Source organism: Phyllobates terribilis, unplaced genomic scaffold (assembly GCF_046119375.1).
Source record: "Phyllobates terribilis strain yellow unplaced genomic scaffold, ASM4611937v1 Scaffold_13__5_contigs__length_258822181, whole genome shotgun sequence".
NCBI classification, from domain to species: Eukaryota; Metazoa; Chordata; class Amphibia; order Anura; family Dendrobatidae; genus Phyllobates; species Phyllobates terribilis.
Window position 1 is genome coordinate 87,633,364 of NW_027362773.1, and position 21,982 is coordinate 87,655,345.

General features: G+C 47.5%; 1 protein-coding gene across 1 annotated transcript in view; it reads right to left on the reverse strand.

The window, feature by feature from the left end:
• Positions 1-21,982, reverse strand: part of HSD17B12 (hydroxysteroid 17-beta dehydrogenase 12) — a 116,266-nt gene that overhangs the window by 13,434 nt on the left and 80,850 nt on the right. The window contains exons 3-6 of the mRNA XM_073658168.1: positions 20,892-20,967; positions 9,324-9,434; positions 5,826-5,890; positions 4,803-4,847 (exon numbers count right to left, since the gene is read on the reverse strand). Coding sequence (XP_073514269.1) covers positions 4,803-4,847; positions 5,826-5,890; positions 9,324-9,434; positions 20,892-20,967 — 297 coding nt within the window. The remainder of the gene's footprint in view (positions 1-4,802; positions 4,848-5,825; positions 5,891-9,323; positions 9,435-20,891; positions 20,968-21,982) is intronic.

Sequence of the window (21,982 nt, forward strand, 5' to 3'; positions counted from 1 at the left end):
GAGAGGAGGACAGCAGTGAGGAGAGGACAACACGGGGGACACAGGAGGGGAGACAAAACAACACTAACACAAGGTCAGAATGGTGAGCGCAGCTCTGGAGTAGAATACAAGTAATGTATGTACACAGCAGAATAGTGAGTGCAGCTCTGGAGTATAATACAGGATGTAACTGAGGATCAGTAATGTAATGTATGTACACAGTGACTGCACCAGCAGAATAGTGAGTGCAGCTCTGAAGTATAATACAGGATGTAACTCAGGATCAGTAATGTAATGTATGTACACAGTGACTGCACCAGCAGAATAGTGAGTGCAGCTCTGGAGTATAATACAGGATGTAACTCAGGATCAGTAATGTAATGTATGTACACAGTGACTCCACCAGCAGAATAGTGAGTGCAGCTCTGGAGTATAATACAGGATGTAACTCAGGATCAGTAATGTAATGTACACAGTGACTGCACCAGCAGAATAGTGAGTGCAGCTCTGGAGTATAATACAGGATGTAACTCAGGATCAGTAATGTAATGTATGTACACAGTGACTGCACCAGCAGAATAGTGAGTGCAGCTCTGGAGTATAATACAGGATGTAACTCAGGATCAGTAATGTAATGTATGTACACAGTGACTGCACCAGCAGAATAGTGAGTGCAGCTCTGGAGTATAATACAGGAGGTAACTCAGGATCAATACAGGATCAGTAATGTAATGTATGTACACAGTGACTACACCAGCAGAATAGTGAGTGCAGCTCTGGAGTATAATACAGGATGTAACTCAGGATCAGTACAGGATCAGTAATGTAATGTATGTACACAGTGACTGCACCAGCAGAATAGTGAGTGTAGCTCTGGAGTATAATACAGGATGTAACTCAGGATCAGTACAGGATCAGTAATGTATGTACACAGTGACTGCACCAGCAGAATAGTGAGTGCAGCTCTGGAGTATAATACAGGATGTAACTCAGGATCAGTACAGAGGTTGTATGAAAAATTCCTTTTCCCTAGCATCTGATAATCCATAAAACATGGACGTCAAGCATTATGACTGCAATCTAAGGTTTTTCTCTCATTGATCACGGATTAAAGGGCAAGTTCGGTACTTGGACAACCCCATCTTAAATTAAAAAATGCCCTAGGTAAAATAAAAACAACATACGCCTAACGGACTGGTATTGTTCCAGTGATGTTGGCGTTGTGTCTGCCAGAGCTCGTGTAACATTATTATTATGTCACGTGAGTGCTGCAGCCTATCAGCGGCCAATGATTGGCTGCAGTGTTCACAAATCACTAATCAGAAATGTTTTTGTTCAAGGGAACGGAGACCGCTGCAGCCCATCAGTGGCCGCTGATTGATTGCTATGTCACATGAACGCTGCAGCCCATCAGCAGCAAATAATTGCAAAAACAAAATTTAGAACCAGGGAAGTGAGAGCGCTGCAGCCCATCAGCGGTAGCAGATCTCCTGCACTACTTGAGTGATAAGTCATGTTAGTCCCAGCACATATAGGGCCGACATCGCTGGGATGGCACTGGTCCGGGAGGGGAGTGTACGAGTTCTTTAGGAACTTCATTTAGGAAGATGCGTGTCCAAAAAAAAAAAAAATCTCAAGGCCAAGGTTTTTCTATTGTAACTGATCTTTATATTTGTCTAATAACCGGTGATCCTAATGAGACGGCAGCACAAGCTTGACATCGCCGGTATCAAGGAAAGGAAAAACACCCGCTCGTAAACGCTTGTGTAAAACAGAGCAAATGCTGAGGTATTCCTTTCCATGTAAGATCATGGAGAAGCAAAAAATGAAGAAAAAAAAAAAAAAAAAAAAAAGATGCTGTCCCCCCCAAAAAAGTGAGGGGGGTGCGAGAATGAGAGGCAGGCTGGGATCGGTGCTGGAGCCAGACGTGGAGACGATGGGAGGGGAGTGGGTGATATGCACTGTGTGGGCGGAAGCTGTGTGGGTGGGTGAGCGCTCGCTGCGTAGGCGTCTGTTTCAGACATTCCCCTGAACAACACCAACTAACAAGGACGTCTTCCTCCAGTAATAGGGAGTGCGGGGATTAGGAAACCGGCTTCATGATGCCGCGGAATAACAAAAAAGCACAAAAACGGGAACAAAAAACAGGAAACAACTTTATAAAAATATAAAAAGAAAATTACGAAAAAAAAAAATATCCGACAGTTTGGACTGGAAAATGGTGTGATGGCAAAACACAGGAGAAAGCAGATGGTTCAGGGAGAGAGGGAAACACAGACGGCGTCTGAGAGCAGCACCGCGCGCCGTCTGTTTGGCGATATTCCTGGTGCACACGGGAAAAACACAGGAGCAGCTCCCGCTAATTTGCCCCCTTCTCCTCCAGGAGAATTTACACTGTAATCTGCAAACTGCACAGATATAGGTTTGGATTTTGCTTCCAATTTTATTTCGGAAAATAGATTGTGAATTAAAAAAAAAAAAAACACATTACTCCCCCAGTCCGGTCTGTTCTCCATACAACATGGCCTCCTGCAGTGATGACTGGCTGCAGCGGTCACATTGTCGTCATCACAGAATTATTTACTTGAACAAATTCTGATGCAAAATCCGCAACAATTAGGGGTTGTTGCAGATTTTGACTTGCACCCAAAAAGGGGAAAAATCTGCAACAATTCACGACATACATTGACATGCAGTGTACTTAAAATCTGCGTGTCAGCGTGTGCACGGATATCTTACTGCAGCACTTTCCTCCTATTGTACAGTCTACATCACTGATTTTCTACTTGAAAATCTGTACTAAGTGTGAATGCACACCACATGTTTTTCTAGTGGGCGATCCCACTAAGTTTTCCCAAGAGGAAGGCACTTCAGGAAACGGCAGCATTTTTCTTCCTGAACTGTTTTTTTTGCCATTTTCTTCCTGATTTTTTTTTTCTCGTTGTTTTGTCGGTCTACATTTTTTTTAGTCTTCTCATTGATTGAATTGAAAAGTACAAAGCATCTTCAGAGCAGATGAAGAATGGACCGGTCACTTCTTTTAAACGCTTGGCGTCTTTGGAAAAGTGAAATGGTTAGAAGTTGCTAAAAAAAAGTCTGAACATGTGAACAGTGAGTTGTTTTTACAGAGAAATGCAGATCTTTTTTGCATTTTAGCTAGTTAAATGTGGTGAGCACATACTCTGGTGACCGTAGCGTGAAGGCGGCCGTACATCTGGGAGCTGTCGGCTGAACCGCCCCTTATAATGTTACCCTCGGCTCGGCATTTCAATAGGGAGAGGGGAGTGAGTGGCTGCAGACGGACGGATGTGACATATCCCGAGAACAGACCGGAAGAGGGGTCCCACAGATGGTCCAATTACAGACCGTGACACATGGACGTGGGAATAAGCAGTCTCTCCTCTGACCCCCTCCAGACCCCACTGTCCACTTCCAGACCCTCTCTGGCACCAGCACTGTCTTTACATACTGGATCTGGAATAACGCTATAAACGATACCCGTCTTGTAGAGATCTGATGTGCCAAGGCTGAGAAACAAAGCTTTGAAGCCACATGCAAATTAGCCTGGAAGTGTATTGGAGGCGGGCCAATACCCTGAGTAGATTGACACGCCCCCTGTGAACCTCCAAGCTAATTTTAATGTGGCTTTAAAGCTTTATTTCTCATCGGATCTCTATAAAACAGGTATAAGTCCCACTGTTGGACTAGGACCCATACTGATAGTTTCAGGTGTAAAATCGCCCTGAAAAGTTCACCTCCATGTCCCTAGTGTAAGCGACCCTAAGAGTATGTATAATAGTAGATTATATTATAAAAAACATATACACATACACACATATACAGTACAGACCAAAAGTTTGGACACACCTTCTCATTTAAAGATTTTTCTGTATTTTCATGACTATGAAAATTGTACATTCACACTGAAGGCATCAAAACTATGAATTAACACATGTGGAATTATATACTTAACAAAAAAGTGTGAAGCAACTGAAAATATGTCTTATATTCTAGGTTCTTCAAAGTAGCCACCTTTTGCTTTGATGGCTGCTTTGCACACTCTTGGCATTCTCTTGATGAGCTTCAAGTGGTAGTCACCGGAAATGGTCTTCCAACAATCTTGAAGGAGTTCCCAGAGATGCTTAGCACTTGTTGGCCCTTTTGCCTTCACTCTGCGGTCCAGCTCACCCCAAACCATCTCGATCGTATCCACCAGACTTCTGCACAACACAACTGATGGTCCCAACCCCATTTATAAGGCAAGAAATCCCACTTATTAAACCTGACAGGGCACACCTGTGAAGTGAAAACCATTTCCGGTGACTACCTCTTGAAGCTCATCAAGAGAATGCCAAGAGTGTGCAAAGCAGTCATCAAAGCAAGAGGTGGCTACTTTGAAGAACCTAGAATATAAGACATATTTTCAGTTGTTTCACACTTTTTTGTTAAGTATATAATTCCACATGTGTTAATTCATAGTCTTGATGCCTTTGATGTGAATGTACAATTTTCAAAGTCATGAAAATACAGAAAAATCTTTAAATGAGAAGGTGTGTCCAAACTTTTGGTCTGTACGGTATATATAATGTATGATAGATAGCGAGATAGATATATCTCTCTATACACATACACACGCACCCACATATAATATAAAAAATAATAATATAAATAATATAAAATAATAATAATAACTATATATTATATATACACGTGGCCAGGACACTGCACAGGATGACCCATATCCGTATTCCCTATTCCTGGGAGAGCTCTATGCACACAGATTTAGGCAGCAAAATGGATCAATTAGTGAGCTCTTTACTTACCTTACAAACAGACGTGACGTTCACGGTGATCATCTTGTCGAGAGTCTGAGAAAACAAAGCGAAATACAATAAGGAAAAAAAAATCTGCTTTAAGAAAGTGAGACTGTAAAAAGTACAACCTGGTCACCTGTCATCTCTACAATACTTATTATTTACGGACATCTTTATTACACGGTGCTCCTGCCATCATGAATACATATACACCAGGGCGAGTCTCTGGCTAAGCAGCACATCTTCTCCCGAGCGGCTCGCTCTCTAGTGCTCCGCCAGGCGGTTCATACACGACATATTGTGAAAGTGTTGGTTATTATTCGAAATCCTTGTGGAAATTTAATGGATGGGAATTCTGGACGTGTACTGAAGTGTTGCTGTACCCTGAAAAATGCAAAATAGGACACCCGGCAGCACGTATTCTGCAGCACAGTGTCTTTTAAGGTTGCAAAGAACAAGCCTGGCACAGGTGTCTGATGGCATCCTGGTGCGAGTGCCCGGAGGTCTAATGACAGCGAGCTCCTACTCTAGCATCTCTGATCAGGGGGATATCAGATCCCGGCTATTCAAAGCTTTTGTAAACGTTGCCCCCGTTTGCCTTCTACAGCCTCTGTGTTGCACTGTCTTTCGCTGACTGCGAGTGAAGTGAGAATCTGTCAGTGAGCTCGTTCTAGAGAGCTTTGTAACTTTTTTTTTTTAATCAGCCTTTTACTGAGCTTCTCTCAGCTGATATACGACCACAACAAAAGGAGATCAAAACTTTCATGTGGTCATAAATCAGCACAGAAAAGCTCAGTAAAAGACAGATAGGTATAAAAAATCCCCATCACAATGAGCTCACTGACATTTTGTCAGTTACCTCATTCTGCAGCCAGCAACAGACAGTGGAACATGCAGGCTGAAGATGGCATTCAGAAGCAAAATATTAAGCCCCAACTACATGCATTTAAGAAAAAATAAAAAAAAGGATCCCTTTTTTAATGGCCTGAACATTAAAAGGGTCAATATCCTTCTGCCTGGAGGACTACTCACATTATCCAAGTCAGGAATATCAAGAAAATACTCCGGATATTCGTAAGAAACTCCCACGTTGTTTACTGAAAAGAAGAAAAAATAAAAAGGAGATTTAATGTAATCTACAGGAATGAGGAAAGAAACAGACACTGATATATAATATATATTCCACCTCCAGCCACGGTCACAACGTCCGTGTCGGATGTCACCGACCCCTACTCCACAAGGACAGAGCAGCCACGGAGGACTAGTCCTGCCCGTACATTACATGGCCGGCCTTCGCTGGCCTCCCGGGGTTACAGATCCCGGACCTGTGGAGATCAGCTGATCGTCCGGCCGGCTTTAGCCTTTACTGGACATCTCCTTTAAGGAGAACCTCTTGTGAACGCTTTGTTTGTGTTACAAACTACGGAACCACGTTGAGACAAAAAGGGTAAAAAGAGCAGAGACTGGGCTCCTCCATGAAGCCCGGGAGACTTTGTGACAACATGATCTGCTAGAAATGGGTAATGAGTCCACGGCGATGAGACAAATACTCACCTACAGGCCAGCGCCCATCCTCCATATTTTGCCACCCCGACCATCCTCCATACTGTAGACCGCGTCCATCCTCCATACTGTAGACAGCGTCCATCCTCCATACTGTAGACAGCGTCCATCCTCCATACTGTAGACAGCGTCCATCCTCCATACTGTAGACAGCGTCCATCCTCCATACTGTAGACAGCGTCCATCCTCCATACTGTAGACAGCGTCCATCCTCCATACTGTAGACAGCGTCCATCCTCCATACTGTAGACAGCGTCCATCCTCCATACTGTAGACAGCGTCCATCCTCCATACTGTAGACAGCGTCCATCCTCCATACTGTAGACAGCGTCCATCCTCCATACTGTAGACAGCGTCCATCCTCCATACTGTAGACAGCGTCCATCCTCCATACTGTAGACAGCGTCCATCCTCCATACTGTAGACAGCGTCCATCCTCCATACTGTAGACAGCGTCCATCCTCCATACTGTAGACAGCGTCCATCCTCCATACTGTAGACAGCGTCCATCCTCCATACTGTAGACAGCGTCCATCCTCCATACTGTAGACAGCGTCCATCCTCCATACTGTAGACAGCGTCCATCCTCCATACTGTAGACAGCGTCCATCCTCCATACTGTAGACAGCGTCCATCCTCCATACTGTAGACAGCGTCCATCCTCCATACTGTAGACAGCGTCCATCCTCCATACTGTAGACAGCGTCCATCCTCCATACTGTAGACAGCGTCCATCCTCCATACTGTAGACAGCGTCCATCCTCCATACTGTAGACAGCGTCCATCCTCCATACTGTAGACAGCGTCCATCCTCCATACTGTAGACAGCGTCCATCCTCCATACTGTAGACAGCGTCCATCCTCCATACTGTAGACAGCGTCCATCCTCCATACTGTAGACAGCGTCCATCCTCCATACTGTAGACAGCGTCCATCCTCCATACTGTAGACAGCGTCCATCCTCCATACTGTAGACAGCGTCCATCCTCCATACTGTAGACAGCGTCCATCCTCCATACTGTAGACAGCGTCCATCCTCCATACTGTAGACAGCGTCCATCCTCCATACTGTAGACAGCGTCCATCCTCCATACTGTAGACAGCGTCCATCCTCCATACTGTAGACAGCGTCCATCCTCCATACTGTAGACAGCGTCCATCCTCCATACTGTGCCCCCCCACCCTCCATACTGCACCCCCCTTCCCATCCAATATGCTCCCCCTGCCCATCCTCCATACTGTGACCCCTGCCCATCCTCCATACTGTGCCCCCCCAGCCATCCTGTACACCCCCTGCCATCCTCCATACTGCCCACCCAACCTCCATACTGTGCTCCCCCACCCATCCCTTAGCATCTAGCACAATGCAGGTAAATCCCCAGGTGTATAGAAATCCATGGAGTTGCAATTCACAGTCCACAAAGTGTTCGCCCCGATGTGCTGTCTCCACAAGTCATGACAGGGGGATGACATTCGCTGAACACAACATGGACTGACCCATAACCGATGCAATCAGCAGCCACCTCTATTGTCCGGCTTGTAGCGGCCATCAATAAAGCTGCAGGCAAAGTCTAAGACCGGCCATGGCACCCAGAGGATAGACAACTCGCACTTAAGACTGCGCCATCTGTCCATGTGCTGGGCAAATCAGAGTCACCGGCCATGTTCTATAATGTGGTACAGCACTAAGGCTGCCATAGGCCTCGGATAAATTAGCAACTATTCCTCCAGGACCCCTACTTAATACAGCTGAGTCTTCATGTGTTCTCAATAGGAAGAGAGGAGTAAGCTGCTGCCAGACCCCCCTCAGCCCCCTCCATGACCTACAGACATCTGTCCCACCCTCCAAACCCCTCTTAAGGATTGGGCATGTTGAAATCCAACATGCCTGATCTTTATTTTCCTGACATCTTCCATATTGATGGTCAGCAGAAATCCTTCTCCATCTGCCCCATGTGTATTTTTGCCTGCAGACCTTCATCTGATATCACAATACACCTGGCAGAGACATCAATGTTGAGATCAGGTTCCTCTCTTTTTGCCTTTAGAGCACGTAATGTTGGGGATGATATTGGGGGCCAATATTCCTTTTATTTACCCCTGAATTAGGTGCCCCCATTTTTATATGCATCATTAAGGAGCGTTTAACTAAAATCCCGGGACCTGAAGGCCCTGATTAAATGGACCCAAAACCCGAGAAGCCCATTGCAAGCAATGGCTGTGCCTCCCTCTCCGAGAAGGGGGATTGCACTCTCCTATGTTGTATCCCCCCCAGTATTGTCCGCGCACGTACACACTGCGGACACTAGATGGCAGCAAACACCAAGGAGCAGAGAAGCCTTTTTTCCGCAGGATGGAGACGCTCGCTGCCAGATGATCTGAACTCACCAGACGATTCCCCAAAGCTGAATGAGTGCACAAATGCAAAACGGACAGTAAATCGGCAGCGACGGAGGGATCCGGCTGCGGGACGGCGGCTGAATGCGCCTCTAGGAGTCACGGTGAAGAACTTATTGATTTAACTTACATGTACCCCCCAAAGAGTGATCGGGCTACACCCCAATACATCCTATTACACAGATTAGCTCACAGCCCCGGGGTCCGATACTTAAGGTGGACCACCAAGCCTCAGCCGGTGTAGTTACATGACCTGACGGTATTATTATTACCGCTAGTCATGGACATGAATGCAAAGTGCCGAGGTGGTAGAAACCGCAGCTTTATGACAAGGACATTATGTACAGCGAGTACGTCACACGGAGGAATCCCACCTATGATCTCCAAAAGGTTTGTTTTTTGGCAAAAAAAAAGTTGTAGATTATTTTGGTGTACAATGAATTCATATAAACTCCTGAGATAATCAGTCACCCGCTACCAGGTGCATTGAGGGTCGTCCAGGAATGGTAAAACCAACGTCGGGTCGATCACACTCATCCTCGCCTGTTACACCTCCTATCAGTCACTTACCCAAGACCCCGATCTCCAGACCCTTCAGTCCCACCTCAATGCGGTCGTAGATTCCTGCGGGGTTCCCAAAATCTGCGGCGATCACCTTGGTCTCCACTTTAAATTTCTCTCCTGGAAAAGAAAAAAAAAGTAGTGTATTAAAGATGGGGTTCCCTGACTCGCTAGTAAAGTCCCTTGATAATCATCTGATCATATAGTATTCCCTTTTTTGGGACCCCCAGCAATCAGCCATAATCTGGGGGGAGACCTGGCAGCAAGTGTTTCATTTCCCGGCAGGGTTGTCGGTACATTGTCAAACCGGACAGGTCGTCCAGGTGGGGAGACGCTGTGTGACCGCTCGATCACACGGATGAGGGGCCGATCCCCCTCCATCCAATCTATAAAGTGCAAGTATCATGGATTTCATAACATGGACAATACTGTGAGGTGACAGGTAAGGCGGCCAACACTGGTCTCCTAATGCCATCCTATACTCACATACAAGGTTGTGTCCGGACCCTACAGCCCCCACACACATTATGGCCCCCAACAGACAGTAATGGAGGGGTCCTCACTGCGGCACGTAGCAGCTCTGGACCACAGACTGTCCTTGCAGAAAATGGAAGTAGCTGCAGCACAGAGTATTTCAGGAATGAAGCAGAGAGAATCTCCAAGCGTATACATCAAAGGCTTCCCAGACTATGGGCCTGTGCCCAAAAGATTAAAAAAAAAAAAAAAGTTTACTATGCACCAGGCAGTAACACAATTACAATACAGAGGCCAAGAGAGTCCTGTGGGCCTCCGTTTGCTCCCCGCAGGGTGAATGCACACATCCTGTGTATGAGAGAGGGCCCGTAAACACAGATGCCAGTTATCCTCCCATAGAAGTCAATGGAATCCGTCCAGTTCCTCCAGACTCCATAGACTTCCAGGTCTTCCCTTGTGTATGCCGGCCGCCGTGTGCTCACGGTTTGATAGTCAATTAGATATTTATGGCTGGATGATACCTTTAAGTGGCCGTAGCTTTGTAACCATGACTGACCCCTATACAGACGGCACAAGAGGCACGCGCTAGATCAGTCATTCATTAAAGTGCGGCCACTAAATCCCGGCATAAAACATGAATGACATACGAGTCCTGACGGCCAGATGGCTGCTTGAATGAAAAAAAATATATAATAATAATTAAAGACGAAGGGGAAAAAAAAAAGGATAAGAATATTTGTATCTGTAAGGACACGGGGTATGTGAGGACAGCGTCTGCTGCACCGTGACTCACCGCTCGCTGATCGTGCCGCTGCCGCTCGCCCAGCGCACAGGTTTTCCATGTAATCATTCTCGGGGAGTCTCGGGGGTTTGGTGAAGCAAAGACCGAGCTTCATACACGATTAAACCCCTGCAGGTCTCCATGGAGGGAAAGGTTAATCAGAGACCCCCCCTTATGGTCAGGGAGTGCAGGAAATATATACGTGCACACCGAGCAGCCAGAGCACTACGGCCCCCGGCGGACATCGCAGGGGTCATCCTTACTGTGCGGCCTCCATGGATCGGACTCCAGCATGTCCCACAGATGATCTCCTGGTTACCTTCCTCCATTTCTGGCCGGGGCACGATCCTGCTGAAGAGGCCATTAGTGAGCGCACGTGTTCTGTACGTGGCCCTGCCATCACCCAGCAGGTCGTTGCCCCATCACACGGCCTCCGCCGTCTTCGTCCCACAGAGCGTCCAGGTGCCATCTCTTCCCCAGGTAAGTGCCGTCCACATGATGGAAAAGGAAACAAAGCGTCCGACCCGGCCGCCTGCCTCCATGGTCCAGGTCTGAGGAATACGTGACCATTGTAGGAGCTGTCCATGGTGGGCCGGGGTCAGCACAGTCGCTCTAAAACATGACAAAGCCCCAAAGAGCTGCACGGTCTAATACCGCCCTATCAACACCAACAGAAACCTCATCAGTAATATATACTATGGCCGCCCTCCTGTGGGATCGGACCAGACTGACTAGCCTTTACTACACGGAAAACCCTGCAAGAGCCGGCGCATCCCCGGGACAGCCCTACCCCCACAAGAGCTGCCGTATACCGTGGACACCCCACAAGAGCTGCCGTACACCGGGGACACCCCACAAGAGCTTCCGTGTACAGGGAACGCCCCACAAGAGCTGCCGTATACCGGGGACGGCCCCACAAGAGCCGCCGTGTACAGGGAACGCCCCACAAGAGCCGCCGTATACCGGGAACGCCCCACAAGAGCCGCCGTATACCGGGAACACCCCACAAGAGCCGCCGTATACCGGGAACACCCCACAAGAGCCGCCGTATACCGGGAACACCCCACAAGAGCCGCCGTATACCGGGAACGCCCCACAAGAGCTGCCGTGTACAGGGAACGCCCCACAAGAGCTGCCGTGTACAGGGAACGCCCCACAAGAGCTGCCGTGTACAGGGAACGCCCCACAAGAGCTGCCGTACACCGGGAACGCCCCACAAGAGCCGCTGTACACCAGGAACGCCCCACAAGAACTGCCGTGTACAGGGAACGCCCCACAAGAGCCGCCGTACACCAGGAACGCCCCACAAGAGCTGCCGTACACCGGGAACACCCCACAAGAGCCGCCGTACACCGGGAACACCCCACAAGAGCCGCCGTACACCGGGAACACCCCACAAGAGCCGCCGTACACCGGGAACACCCCACAAGAGCCGCCGTACACCAGGAACGCCCCACAAGAGCTGCCGTGTACAGGGAACGCCCCACAAGAGCCGCCGTACACCGGGAACGCCCCACAAGAGCCGCCGTACACCAGGAACGCCCCACAAGAGCTGCCGTACACCGGGAACACCCCACAAGAGCCGCCGTACACCAGGAACGCCCCACAAGAGCTGCTGTACACCAGGAACACCCCACAAGAGCCGCCGTACACCAGGAACGCCCCACAAGAGCTGCCGTGTACAGGGAATGCCCCACAAGAGCTGCCGTATACCGGGAACGCCCCACAAGAGCCGCCGTACACCAGGAACGCCCCACAAGACCCGCCGTACACAGGGAACACCCCACCACAGAGCTCTATGTGCTACATCAGGCCATACAGATAATTTGGTGGTGGAGGGAGAGGGGGGCAATGGCTATGTTTTGATAGTCAGAAGTAGCAAGAGCACAGAGTACTTCAGGAAGACATTGTCCTGGTCTTATATGAAGATGGGGCCCCTTATATAATTTTTTGTGAGTACAGGGTTATGCAAAATGGCATCAAGTGTGAGGTTTGAAGGACCAGATAATATTAAAAGCGCAGAGTATTTAAGCAGCAAAGCTTGACAATATCGGAGGGGTGTGACGCGTTCACTCGGGTAATGATGCTACTGAAGGCCGGGCACCTGCAGTCCTACAAGCAGCCTACGACACAGTGATGGCACATAGACTATCCTATGTACCTGTGCCTGGAAATGGGAGCTGCCGAGTACTAAAAAGGGAAATCAATAATGATTATTATTATTATTATTGTCCACCACATGTCAGATCTGGAAATGCTCCACGTTTTACTATATAGCAGATTTTAGCAATATTCAGGCTAGAGAATGAAAGAAGCTCCACGGACAGATCCGGGCGTGAGGTCGGGAGTGAATGTCACCTCCGGGCAGCACGTCACCGCCATGCAATGGCTTTGTAGTGACCTCAATGATCTCTCAGGAGGCTGAACAGAACTAGGGCAAGTAACTGGGCCTCCGTGTTCCCGCAGAGCGCGGCCCGCCATTCTCCCCAGCGAAGCAATCCAAAAACTGCATTATGTATCTTCCGCAGAGTCCCTGGGGGGCCGGGGCTCTGTGACGCAGCAGACACGTCTCCGGGCACTCAGGCGGATAAAGTACTTTCAGAGCCATTCCTCAAACTACGGTTGCCGTGGTGGTACGGAGGCACGCAGCGGACAGGCTGCTGACCAGGGAGGAGACATGAAAGCGATGGTACGGACGCACGCAGCGGACAGGCTGCTGACCAGGGAGGAGACATGAAAGCGGTGGTACGGACGCGCGCAGCGGACAGGCTGCTGACCAGGGAGGAGACATGAAAGCGGTGGTACGGACGCGCGCAGCGGACAGGCTGCTGACCAGGGAGGAGACATGAAAGCGATGGTACGGACGCACGCAGCGGACAGGCTGCTGACCAGGGAGGAGACGTGAAAGCGATGGTACGGACGCACGCAGCAGACAGGCTGCTGACCAGGGAGGACACGTGAAAGCGATGGTACGGACGCACGCAGCGGACAGGCTGCTGACCAGGCAGGAGATATGAAAGCGATGGTACGGACGCACGCAGCGGACAGGCTGCTGACCAGGGAGGAGACATGAAGGCAATGGTACAGACGCACGCAGCGGACAGGCTGCTGAACAGGGAGGAGACGTGAAAGCGATGGTACGGACGCACGCAGCGAACAGGCTGCTGACCAGAGAGGAGACGTGAAAGCAATGGTACGGACGCACGCAGCGGACAGGCTGCGGACCAGGGAGGAGACGTGAAAGCGATGGTACGGACGCACGCAGAGGACAGGCTGCTGACCAGGGAGGAGACGTGAAAGCGATGGTACGGACGCACGCAGCGGACAGGTTGCTGACCAGGGAGGAGACGTGAAAGCAATGGTACGGACGCACGCATCGGACAGGCTGCTGACCAGGGAGGAGACGTGAAAGCGATGGTACGGACGCACGCAGCGGACAGGTTGCTGACCAGGGAGGAGACGTGAAAGCAATGGTACGGACGCAAGCAGTGGACAGGCTGCTGACCAGGGAGGAGACATGAAAGCGGTGGTACGGACGCGCGCAGCGGACAGGCTGCTGACCAGGGAGGAGACATGAAAGCGGTGGTACGGACGCGCGCAGCGGACAGGCTGCTGACCAGGGAGGAGACATGAAAGCGATGGTACGGACGCACGCAGCGGACAGGCTGCTGACCAGGGAGGACACGTGAAAGCGATGGTACGGACGCACGCAGCGGACAGGCTGCTGACCAGGGAGGACACGTGAAAGCGATGGTACGGACGCACGCAGCGGACAGGCTGCTGACCAGGGAGGAGACATGAAGGCAATGGTACAGACGCACGCCGCGGACAGGCTGCTGAACAGGGAGGAGACGTGAAAGCGATGGTACGGACGCACGCAGCGAACAGGCTGCTGACCAGAGAGGAGACGTGAAAGCAATGGTACGGACGCACGCAGCGGACAGGCTGCGGACCAGGGAGGAGACGTGAAAGCGATGGTACGGACGCACGCAGAGGACAGGCTGCTGACCAGGGAGGAGACGTGAAAGCGATGGTACGGACGCACGCAGCGGACAGGTTGCTGACCAGGGAGGAGACATGAAGGCAATGGTACAGACGCACGCCGCGGACAGGCTGCTGAACAGGGAGGAGACGTGAAAGCGATGGTACGGACGCATGCAGCGAACAGGCTGCTGACCAGAGAGGAGACGTGAAAGCAATGGTACGGACGCACGCAGCGGACAGGCTGCGGACCAGGGAGGAGACGTGAAAGCGATGGTACGGACGCACGCAGAGGACAGGCTGCTGACCAGGGAGGAGACGTGAAAGCGATGGTACGGACGCACGCAGCGGACAGGTTGCTGACCAGGGAGGAGACGTGAAAGCAATGGTACGGATGCACGCATCGGACAGGCTGCTGACCAGGGAGGAGACGTGAAAGCGATGGTACGGACGCACGCAGCGGACAGGTTGCTGACCAGGGAGGAGACATGAAGGCAATGGTACAGACGCACGCCGCGGACAGGCTGCTGAACAGGGAGGAGACGTGAAAGCGATGGTACGGACGCATGCAGCGAACAGGCTGCTGACCAGAGAGGAGACGTGAAAGCAATGGTACGGACGCACGCAGCGGACAGGCTGCGGACCAGGGAGGAGACGTGAAAGCGATGGTACGGACGCACGCAGAGGACAGGCTGCTGACCAGGGAGGAGACGTGAAAGCGATGGTACGGACGCACGCAGCGGACAGGTTGCTGACCAGGGAGGAGACGTGAAAGCAATGGTACGGATGCACGCATCGGACAGGCTGCTGACCAGGGAGGAGACGTGAAAGCGATGGTACGGACGCACGCAGCGGACAGGTTGCTGACCAGGGAGGAGACGTGAAAGCAATGGTACGGACGCAAGCAGTGGACAGGCTGCTGACCAGGGAGGAGACGTGAAGGCGATGGTACGGACGCACGCAGCGGACAGGCTGCTGACCAGGGAGGAGACATGAAAGCGATGGTACGGACGCACGCAGCGGACAGGCTGCTGACCAGGGAGGAGACGTGAAGGCGATGGTACGGACGCACGCAGCGGACAGGCAGCTGACCAGGGAGGAGATGTGAAAGCGATGGTACGGACGCACGCAGCGGACAGGCTGCTGAGCAGGGAGGAGACATGAAAGCGATGGTACTGACGCGCGCAGCGGACAGGCTGCTGACAAGGGAGGAGACATGAAAGCGAAAATCCAAAAGGACAATTCACAATTACCAAAGACGCTCAGCCCTTCAAAAAGGGGGAATACAAATATATTTTATTTATAATTTTTTTAAATTATTAATTTCCTAATTTTTTTTATTTTTTTTTGGGTAGCCAGATTCTCCAGGTCAGTAAGATTTTGGCGATACCAAAACTTCGATAGTTTCTTCTTTTGATAATTTAGTGGCTGAAAAAGATTCAGAGCTTTGTAAAAAAAATATATATATATATACACACACACATATATATATATATATATATATATATATATATATATATATATATATATATATATATATATATATATATATATATATATATATATATATATATATATATACACACATATATACACACACAGACACACATATATATATATATACACACACACACACACACACACACACATGTACACAGTACAAACCAATAGTTTGGACACACCTTCTCATTTAAAGATTTTTCTGTATTTTCATGACTATCAAAATTGTACATTCACACTGAAGGCATCAAAACTATGAATTAACACATGTGGAATTATATACTTAACAAAAAAGTGTGAAGCAACTGAAAATATGTCTTATATTCTAGGTTCTTCAAAGTAGTCACCTTTTGCTTTGATGACTGCTTTGCACACTCTTGGTCTCCAGATTGGCACGAAACTCGGGGTGCACGGCCGTCTGGGACGAGACGAGGAAGAAAGTGCAAAGGCTGTAGGGTAAGAAGAGGTGATTGATGACAATCATAATTAATGGGGTTGTCCCCCTTTTGTTTTCTTAGATGCATGCATTTTTATAATGGGGTTTTATTAAAAAAAGCACCCTTTGCTTTCTGTAGTGATGCACTGTGCACAGACCAGATCAGAAAGTAACTACCTCTTGAAGCTCATCAAGAGAATGCCAAGAGTGTGCAAAGCAGTCATCAAAGCAAAAGGTGGCTACTTTGAAGAACCTAGAATATAAGACATATTTTCAGTTGTTTCACACTTTTTTGTTAAGTATATAATTCCACATGTGTTAATTCATCGTTTTGATGCCTTCAGTGTGAATGTACAATTTTCATAGTCATGAAAATACAGAAAAATCTTTAAATCAGAAGGTGTGTCCAAACTTTTGGTCAGTACTGTATGTATATATATATATTATATCTATCTCATATCTATCTATCACAGGGGACTTGAAACTCTGGCTATTTGATAACAGCATTGACAATAACCCAGATGGCGATGACTAATAAGCAGACAGAGCGATCGTAACCAGTCGGCACCCCACGATGGCATCGCGGGAGGAATGCGGTCCAGAAAAGTCACATAATGCAATAATAATGCACCTCTTAAATACCAATGTGAAAGCCTGACAGCGGCATTTAAGTGGTTAAACAGCAGAGAAATGCGTTTATTTAGAAAAATAAGTTTTCTAGTGCAAAACATCACAAACTCCTACATTTTTCAGTAATCCTCATATAAAACAAAGGCTCAGAGCAAAATCTACAAAAAAATAAAAACATTATTATTATTGATACAATTTTAATTTTACATTAAACTTGTCAATAAGATCAAAACTGATAGTTAACCCCTTCAGTCTGGGCTATTTTGGGGAAAACTTTTTTTTTTAACACTCCATGAGCCAGACAATTTTTCAGTCTGACAAGGACTTTTTTTTTCCCACAGATGAGTTGTATTTGTCTTGGGGGAAATATACAGTAACATATTAACAGACCATGGTTAACTCCTTATGGACCTGAGAATTTTCAGAATCTTTTTACTTCCTTGATGCTGCAGAGTATGGGATCCAACCAGAATCAGTCTCCTGCCCCCTCTGGCAGCTGACATAGTCCCTTTCTTATTTTTCCTGCACGTGGCGTTTTCTCAGCTATACCCCCACAAAGAGCTAAGGCGCTGCTCCTTCCCTGAGAAGCAGGTAAAAAGTCAATTTCTGGCATCACTATACAGCGACCTGTCTGTGCGGAGAGTGACTGAGCATGTGCGACCACCCGCACTCATCTCATTAGGTGGACGTGCACTTTGCTATACACTATGTACACCAGGTGGCGCCATACTATGGAAGCAAATGTCATAACTCTTCATTGGACCAGTGTGTACAGTGCAAACGTTGCTCATTTTTCATGACCTATGCAATAACTATGACTTTTAATGGTGGAGGAATATTCTAAAGGAGTTTGTATTGTCACTTCCAATTAAAAAAGTTAAATATATTTGCGAGTTGCTATATGTAATTTCTTGTGTAAAATCCACTTTGGTACGCCGCACGTGTGCGCGTCGTGTGTGTCCAGGGCGCATTATAAATAGTAAAGCAATTTCATTGAGCGTTCAGTAAATCTGGATCAGCGGCGGCAGCGCTGATTTATGGGATTTGCAGGGTCCCTTCCTGCAGATGTCATACAGCTTCTGGAATCATGAAGTTCTGGGCACGGACAGATTATCCAGTCTTGTTGCTTTTCCTTTTTTTTTCAATCATTCATTAAAAAAAAAAAAATGAGGGCAAAAGCTTCCCGCTCTCCCATCATGCCCCTCTTCATTCAGAATAAAGCAGGCGGGAGCATTGTGTGCTCCATTCATGCAGAAATAGGGATCAGAGGCTCGGGGGCTTCGATTAAATGTGCACTTCTTAAAGGGGCAGACGCAGCTAGATCTGAAGCGGGAATAAGTCAAAGGTTACTTAGCGAGGTTTCTAAACTAGCTGGGTCCGTTCCTCGTCAGTGACGACATCGGTACAGATTGTGCTCACCGCTCTGAACACCCTTCATCTTACAAAACGATCGCATCATCTGGACCCCAAAAGTCAGACCCTCATTAAAGATGCACAGCACTACACCAGCGCTGTGTCCCCCTCATTCTCCGGATCGGTGGGGACCCCCCGCTAATCATAAAGTGCTAGCGGTATGCCATCCCTTTAAGAGATGGGAAAACTCCCTTTAAAGGGGGATTCAATATTGAATCGAACGATGGGTGGGTGACCACTAGGACCACCTTCTAAACACTGTGGCACAGGAATAATGCACCTATTATTTTTTTATTTACATGTTTTTTAATGGAAACAAGCTCCTTTCTGGAATTATCGGGAGAGTTTTCTTTTTTTTGGAAGTGTTTTCTGCAGCCTTCTGATCAAATTATCGCAGGTTCAAGTTCCTGAAGGGAACTAAGAAATATGGAAAAAATGTAGCTGCAAAATGAAATTATATATACTTTAAAAAAAAATAAAAATTTTATACAAGTTTAAAATCACCCTTTTTTTTTTCTTCGTGACATGTCAGTCTCTACTGTAGTTCTGGAATTCTGTTCATGAACCCGGAAGCTTGGGATGAACAGGCTGGTGTGAGAAGCTCTGCCGCAGCATAGTCAGGACCTTCAGAAACATTAGGAAATTGTATGAATAAGTCTCCAAATAAAAAAAAAAAAAAGCAAAAATGAGTAATTGTGCAGCGCTGTCCCTTTACCATGTACAGGGGAGTGCGCAATCTTGTGATGACTCAGGACCAACCGTAGGGATGCATCTGGGATCCTGGAAGAGGCCGGCGGAAAGGATATTGGATGTTACCGGCCACAGCAGATTTGCTAAAGGAAGACTGTCCAGAAAACTGTCCATCCACCTACGGGATCAGAGGGGGGGACCGGTCACGCGCTGCGTCCTGGGGGGAGATTCTCCTCTTCCTGCAGTCAATAACTTTCAGCTGACTTACACAATAGCAATCACACTGATGGGAATGTGTCAGGCAGAAGCTTATATGGTGGGCAAATAATATCAGCAATTACACCGTGCACCCCAAATTCACACACACTAGGTCAGGGCTCTGGCTGGACCAGTAAAGAATGGTCACAGAGTTGTTCTGAAGCCACTCCTTTGTTATTTTAGCTGTGTGCTTAGGGTCAGTGTCTTGTTGGAAGGTGAACCTTCGGCCAAGTCTGAGGTCCAGAGCATTCTGGAAGAGGTTTCCATCCAGGATATCTATGTACTTGGCCCCATTCATGTTTCCTTCAATTGCAACAAGTCTTCCTGTCCCTGAAGCTGAAAAACACCCCCATAGCATGATGCTGCCCCCACCATGTTTCACTGCTGGGATTGTATTGGGCAGGTGATGAGCAGTGCCTGGTTTTCTCCACACATACCACTTCTAATTATCACCAAAAAGTTCTATCTTCGTCTCATCAGACCAGAGAATCTTATTTCTCATAGTCTGGGAGTCCTTCATGTGTTTTTCAGCAAACTATGTAGGCTTTCATATGTCTTGCACTGAGGAGAGGCTTCCGTCGGGCCACTCTGCCATAAAGGCCCGACTGGTGGAGGGCTGCAGTGATAGTTGACTTTGTGGAACTTTCTCCATCTCCCTACTGCATCTCTGGAGCTCAGCCACAGTGATCTTGGGGTTCTTCTTTACCTCTCTCACCAAGGCATTTCTCACACGATTGCTCAGTTTGGCTGGATGGCCAGGTCTAGGAAGCCTTCTGGTAGTCCCAAACTTCTTCCATTTAAGGATTATGGAGGCCACTGTGCTCTTAAGAACCTTGAGTAATGCAGAAATTCTTTTGTAACCTTGGCCAGATCTGTGCCTTGCCACAATTCTGTCTCTGAGCTCCTTGGGCAGTTCCTTTGAGCTCATGATTCTCATTTGGTCTGACATGCACTGTGAGCTGTGGGGTCTTATATAGACAGGTGTGTGCCTTTCCAAATCAAGTCCTATCAGTTTAATTAACCACAGCTGGACTCCAATGAAAGACCATCTCAAGGAGGATCACAAGGAAATGGACAGCATGTGACTTAAATATGAGGGTCTGAGCAAAGGTTCTGAATACTTATGACCATGTGATATTTCAGTTTTTCTTTTTTAATAAATTTTCAAAAATTTCTACATTTCTGTTTTTTTCAGTCAAGATGGGGAGCAGAGTGTACTTTAATGAGAAAAAAATGAACTTTTTAGAATTTACCAAATGGCTGCAATGAAACAAAGAGCGAAAAATTTAAAGGGGTCTGAATACTTTCCGTACCCACTGTATCTCCATGGTCACAGACTACAAGCTGTAGTCTGATCCTGCACTCATGTGTTAGGAGAGGCAATGCCGCACTCCCTGATGCTCAGCAGACTCACTTATAGACTTGGCAACCTCGTCCAGCTTCTCCTGGGTCCGGCTGATCAGGACGATGCACATTCCACGTCGGCCCAACTAGGAAAAAGAAAAAAAATATATATATATATTACGGGTCAAGGTTTGGATTTTTCAAATTAATTTACAAATTTCATCTTCATATCTGGGGTTTTACCAGTGACAGGGGGCTGCTCTGCTCCTCCAAATTTGCCATGTCAAGGTCGCTTGACCACTGAGGGTCTCAGTGTTGACATTGGAGGAACGGCGCCAGTCCAGGAGGTAAGTACCGTAAATCTTATTTTTATCTTACAGAGGGTAATTTAGCTAATGTTCTCCAGTAGTGAACAACCAGTTTAATTATTGTAGTATATGTAGTATGAGTGACTGAAAGCTCAAGTCTACAAGGAAAGTTAATTAGAAAAAGATTTTAAAAGAGCTAAATAAATAGAAGGCTGCAGCCCATCAGTGGACAACCCTTTAAGTGTCCATCAGAAGAAAAACATTTATAAAATAAAAACAAACAAACATAGTATTACACTCTGGCGGCTGCAGCCGATCAACAGCCGCTTATAGGCTGCAGTGGTGACTTAACATAGAAGTGTCCTGCGACCATCAGGAGACTCCTCGCCGGTGAGAAGTACAGGTTCTTCTCACAAAATTAGAATATCAAAAAGTTAATTTATTTCAGTTCAATACAAAAAGTGCAACTCCTATATTATATAGAGTCATTACACACAGAGGGATCTATTATATAGAGTCATTACACACAGAGGGATCTATTATATAGAGTCATTACACACAGAGGGATCTATTATATAGAGTCATTACACACAGAGGGATCTATTATATAGAGTCATTACACACAGAGGGATCTATTATATAGAGTCATTACACACAGAGGGATCTATTATATAGAGTCATTACACACAGAGGGATCTATTATATAGAGTCATTACACACAGAGGGATCTATTATATAGAGTCATTACACACAGAGGGATCTATTATATAGAGTCATTACACACAGAGGGATCTATTATATAGAGTCATTACACACAGAGGGATCTATTATATAGAGTCATTACACACAGAGG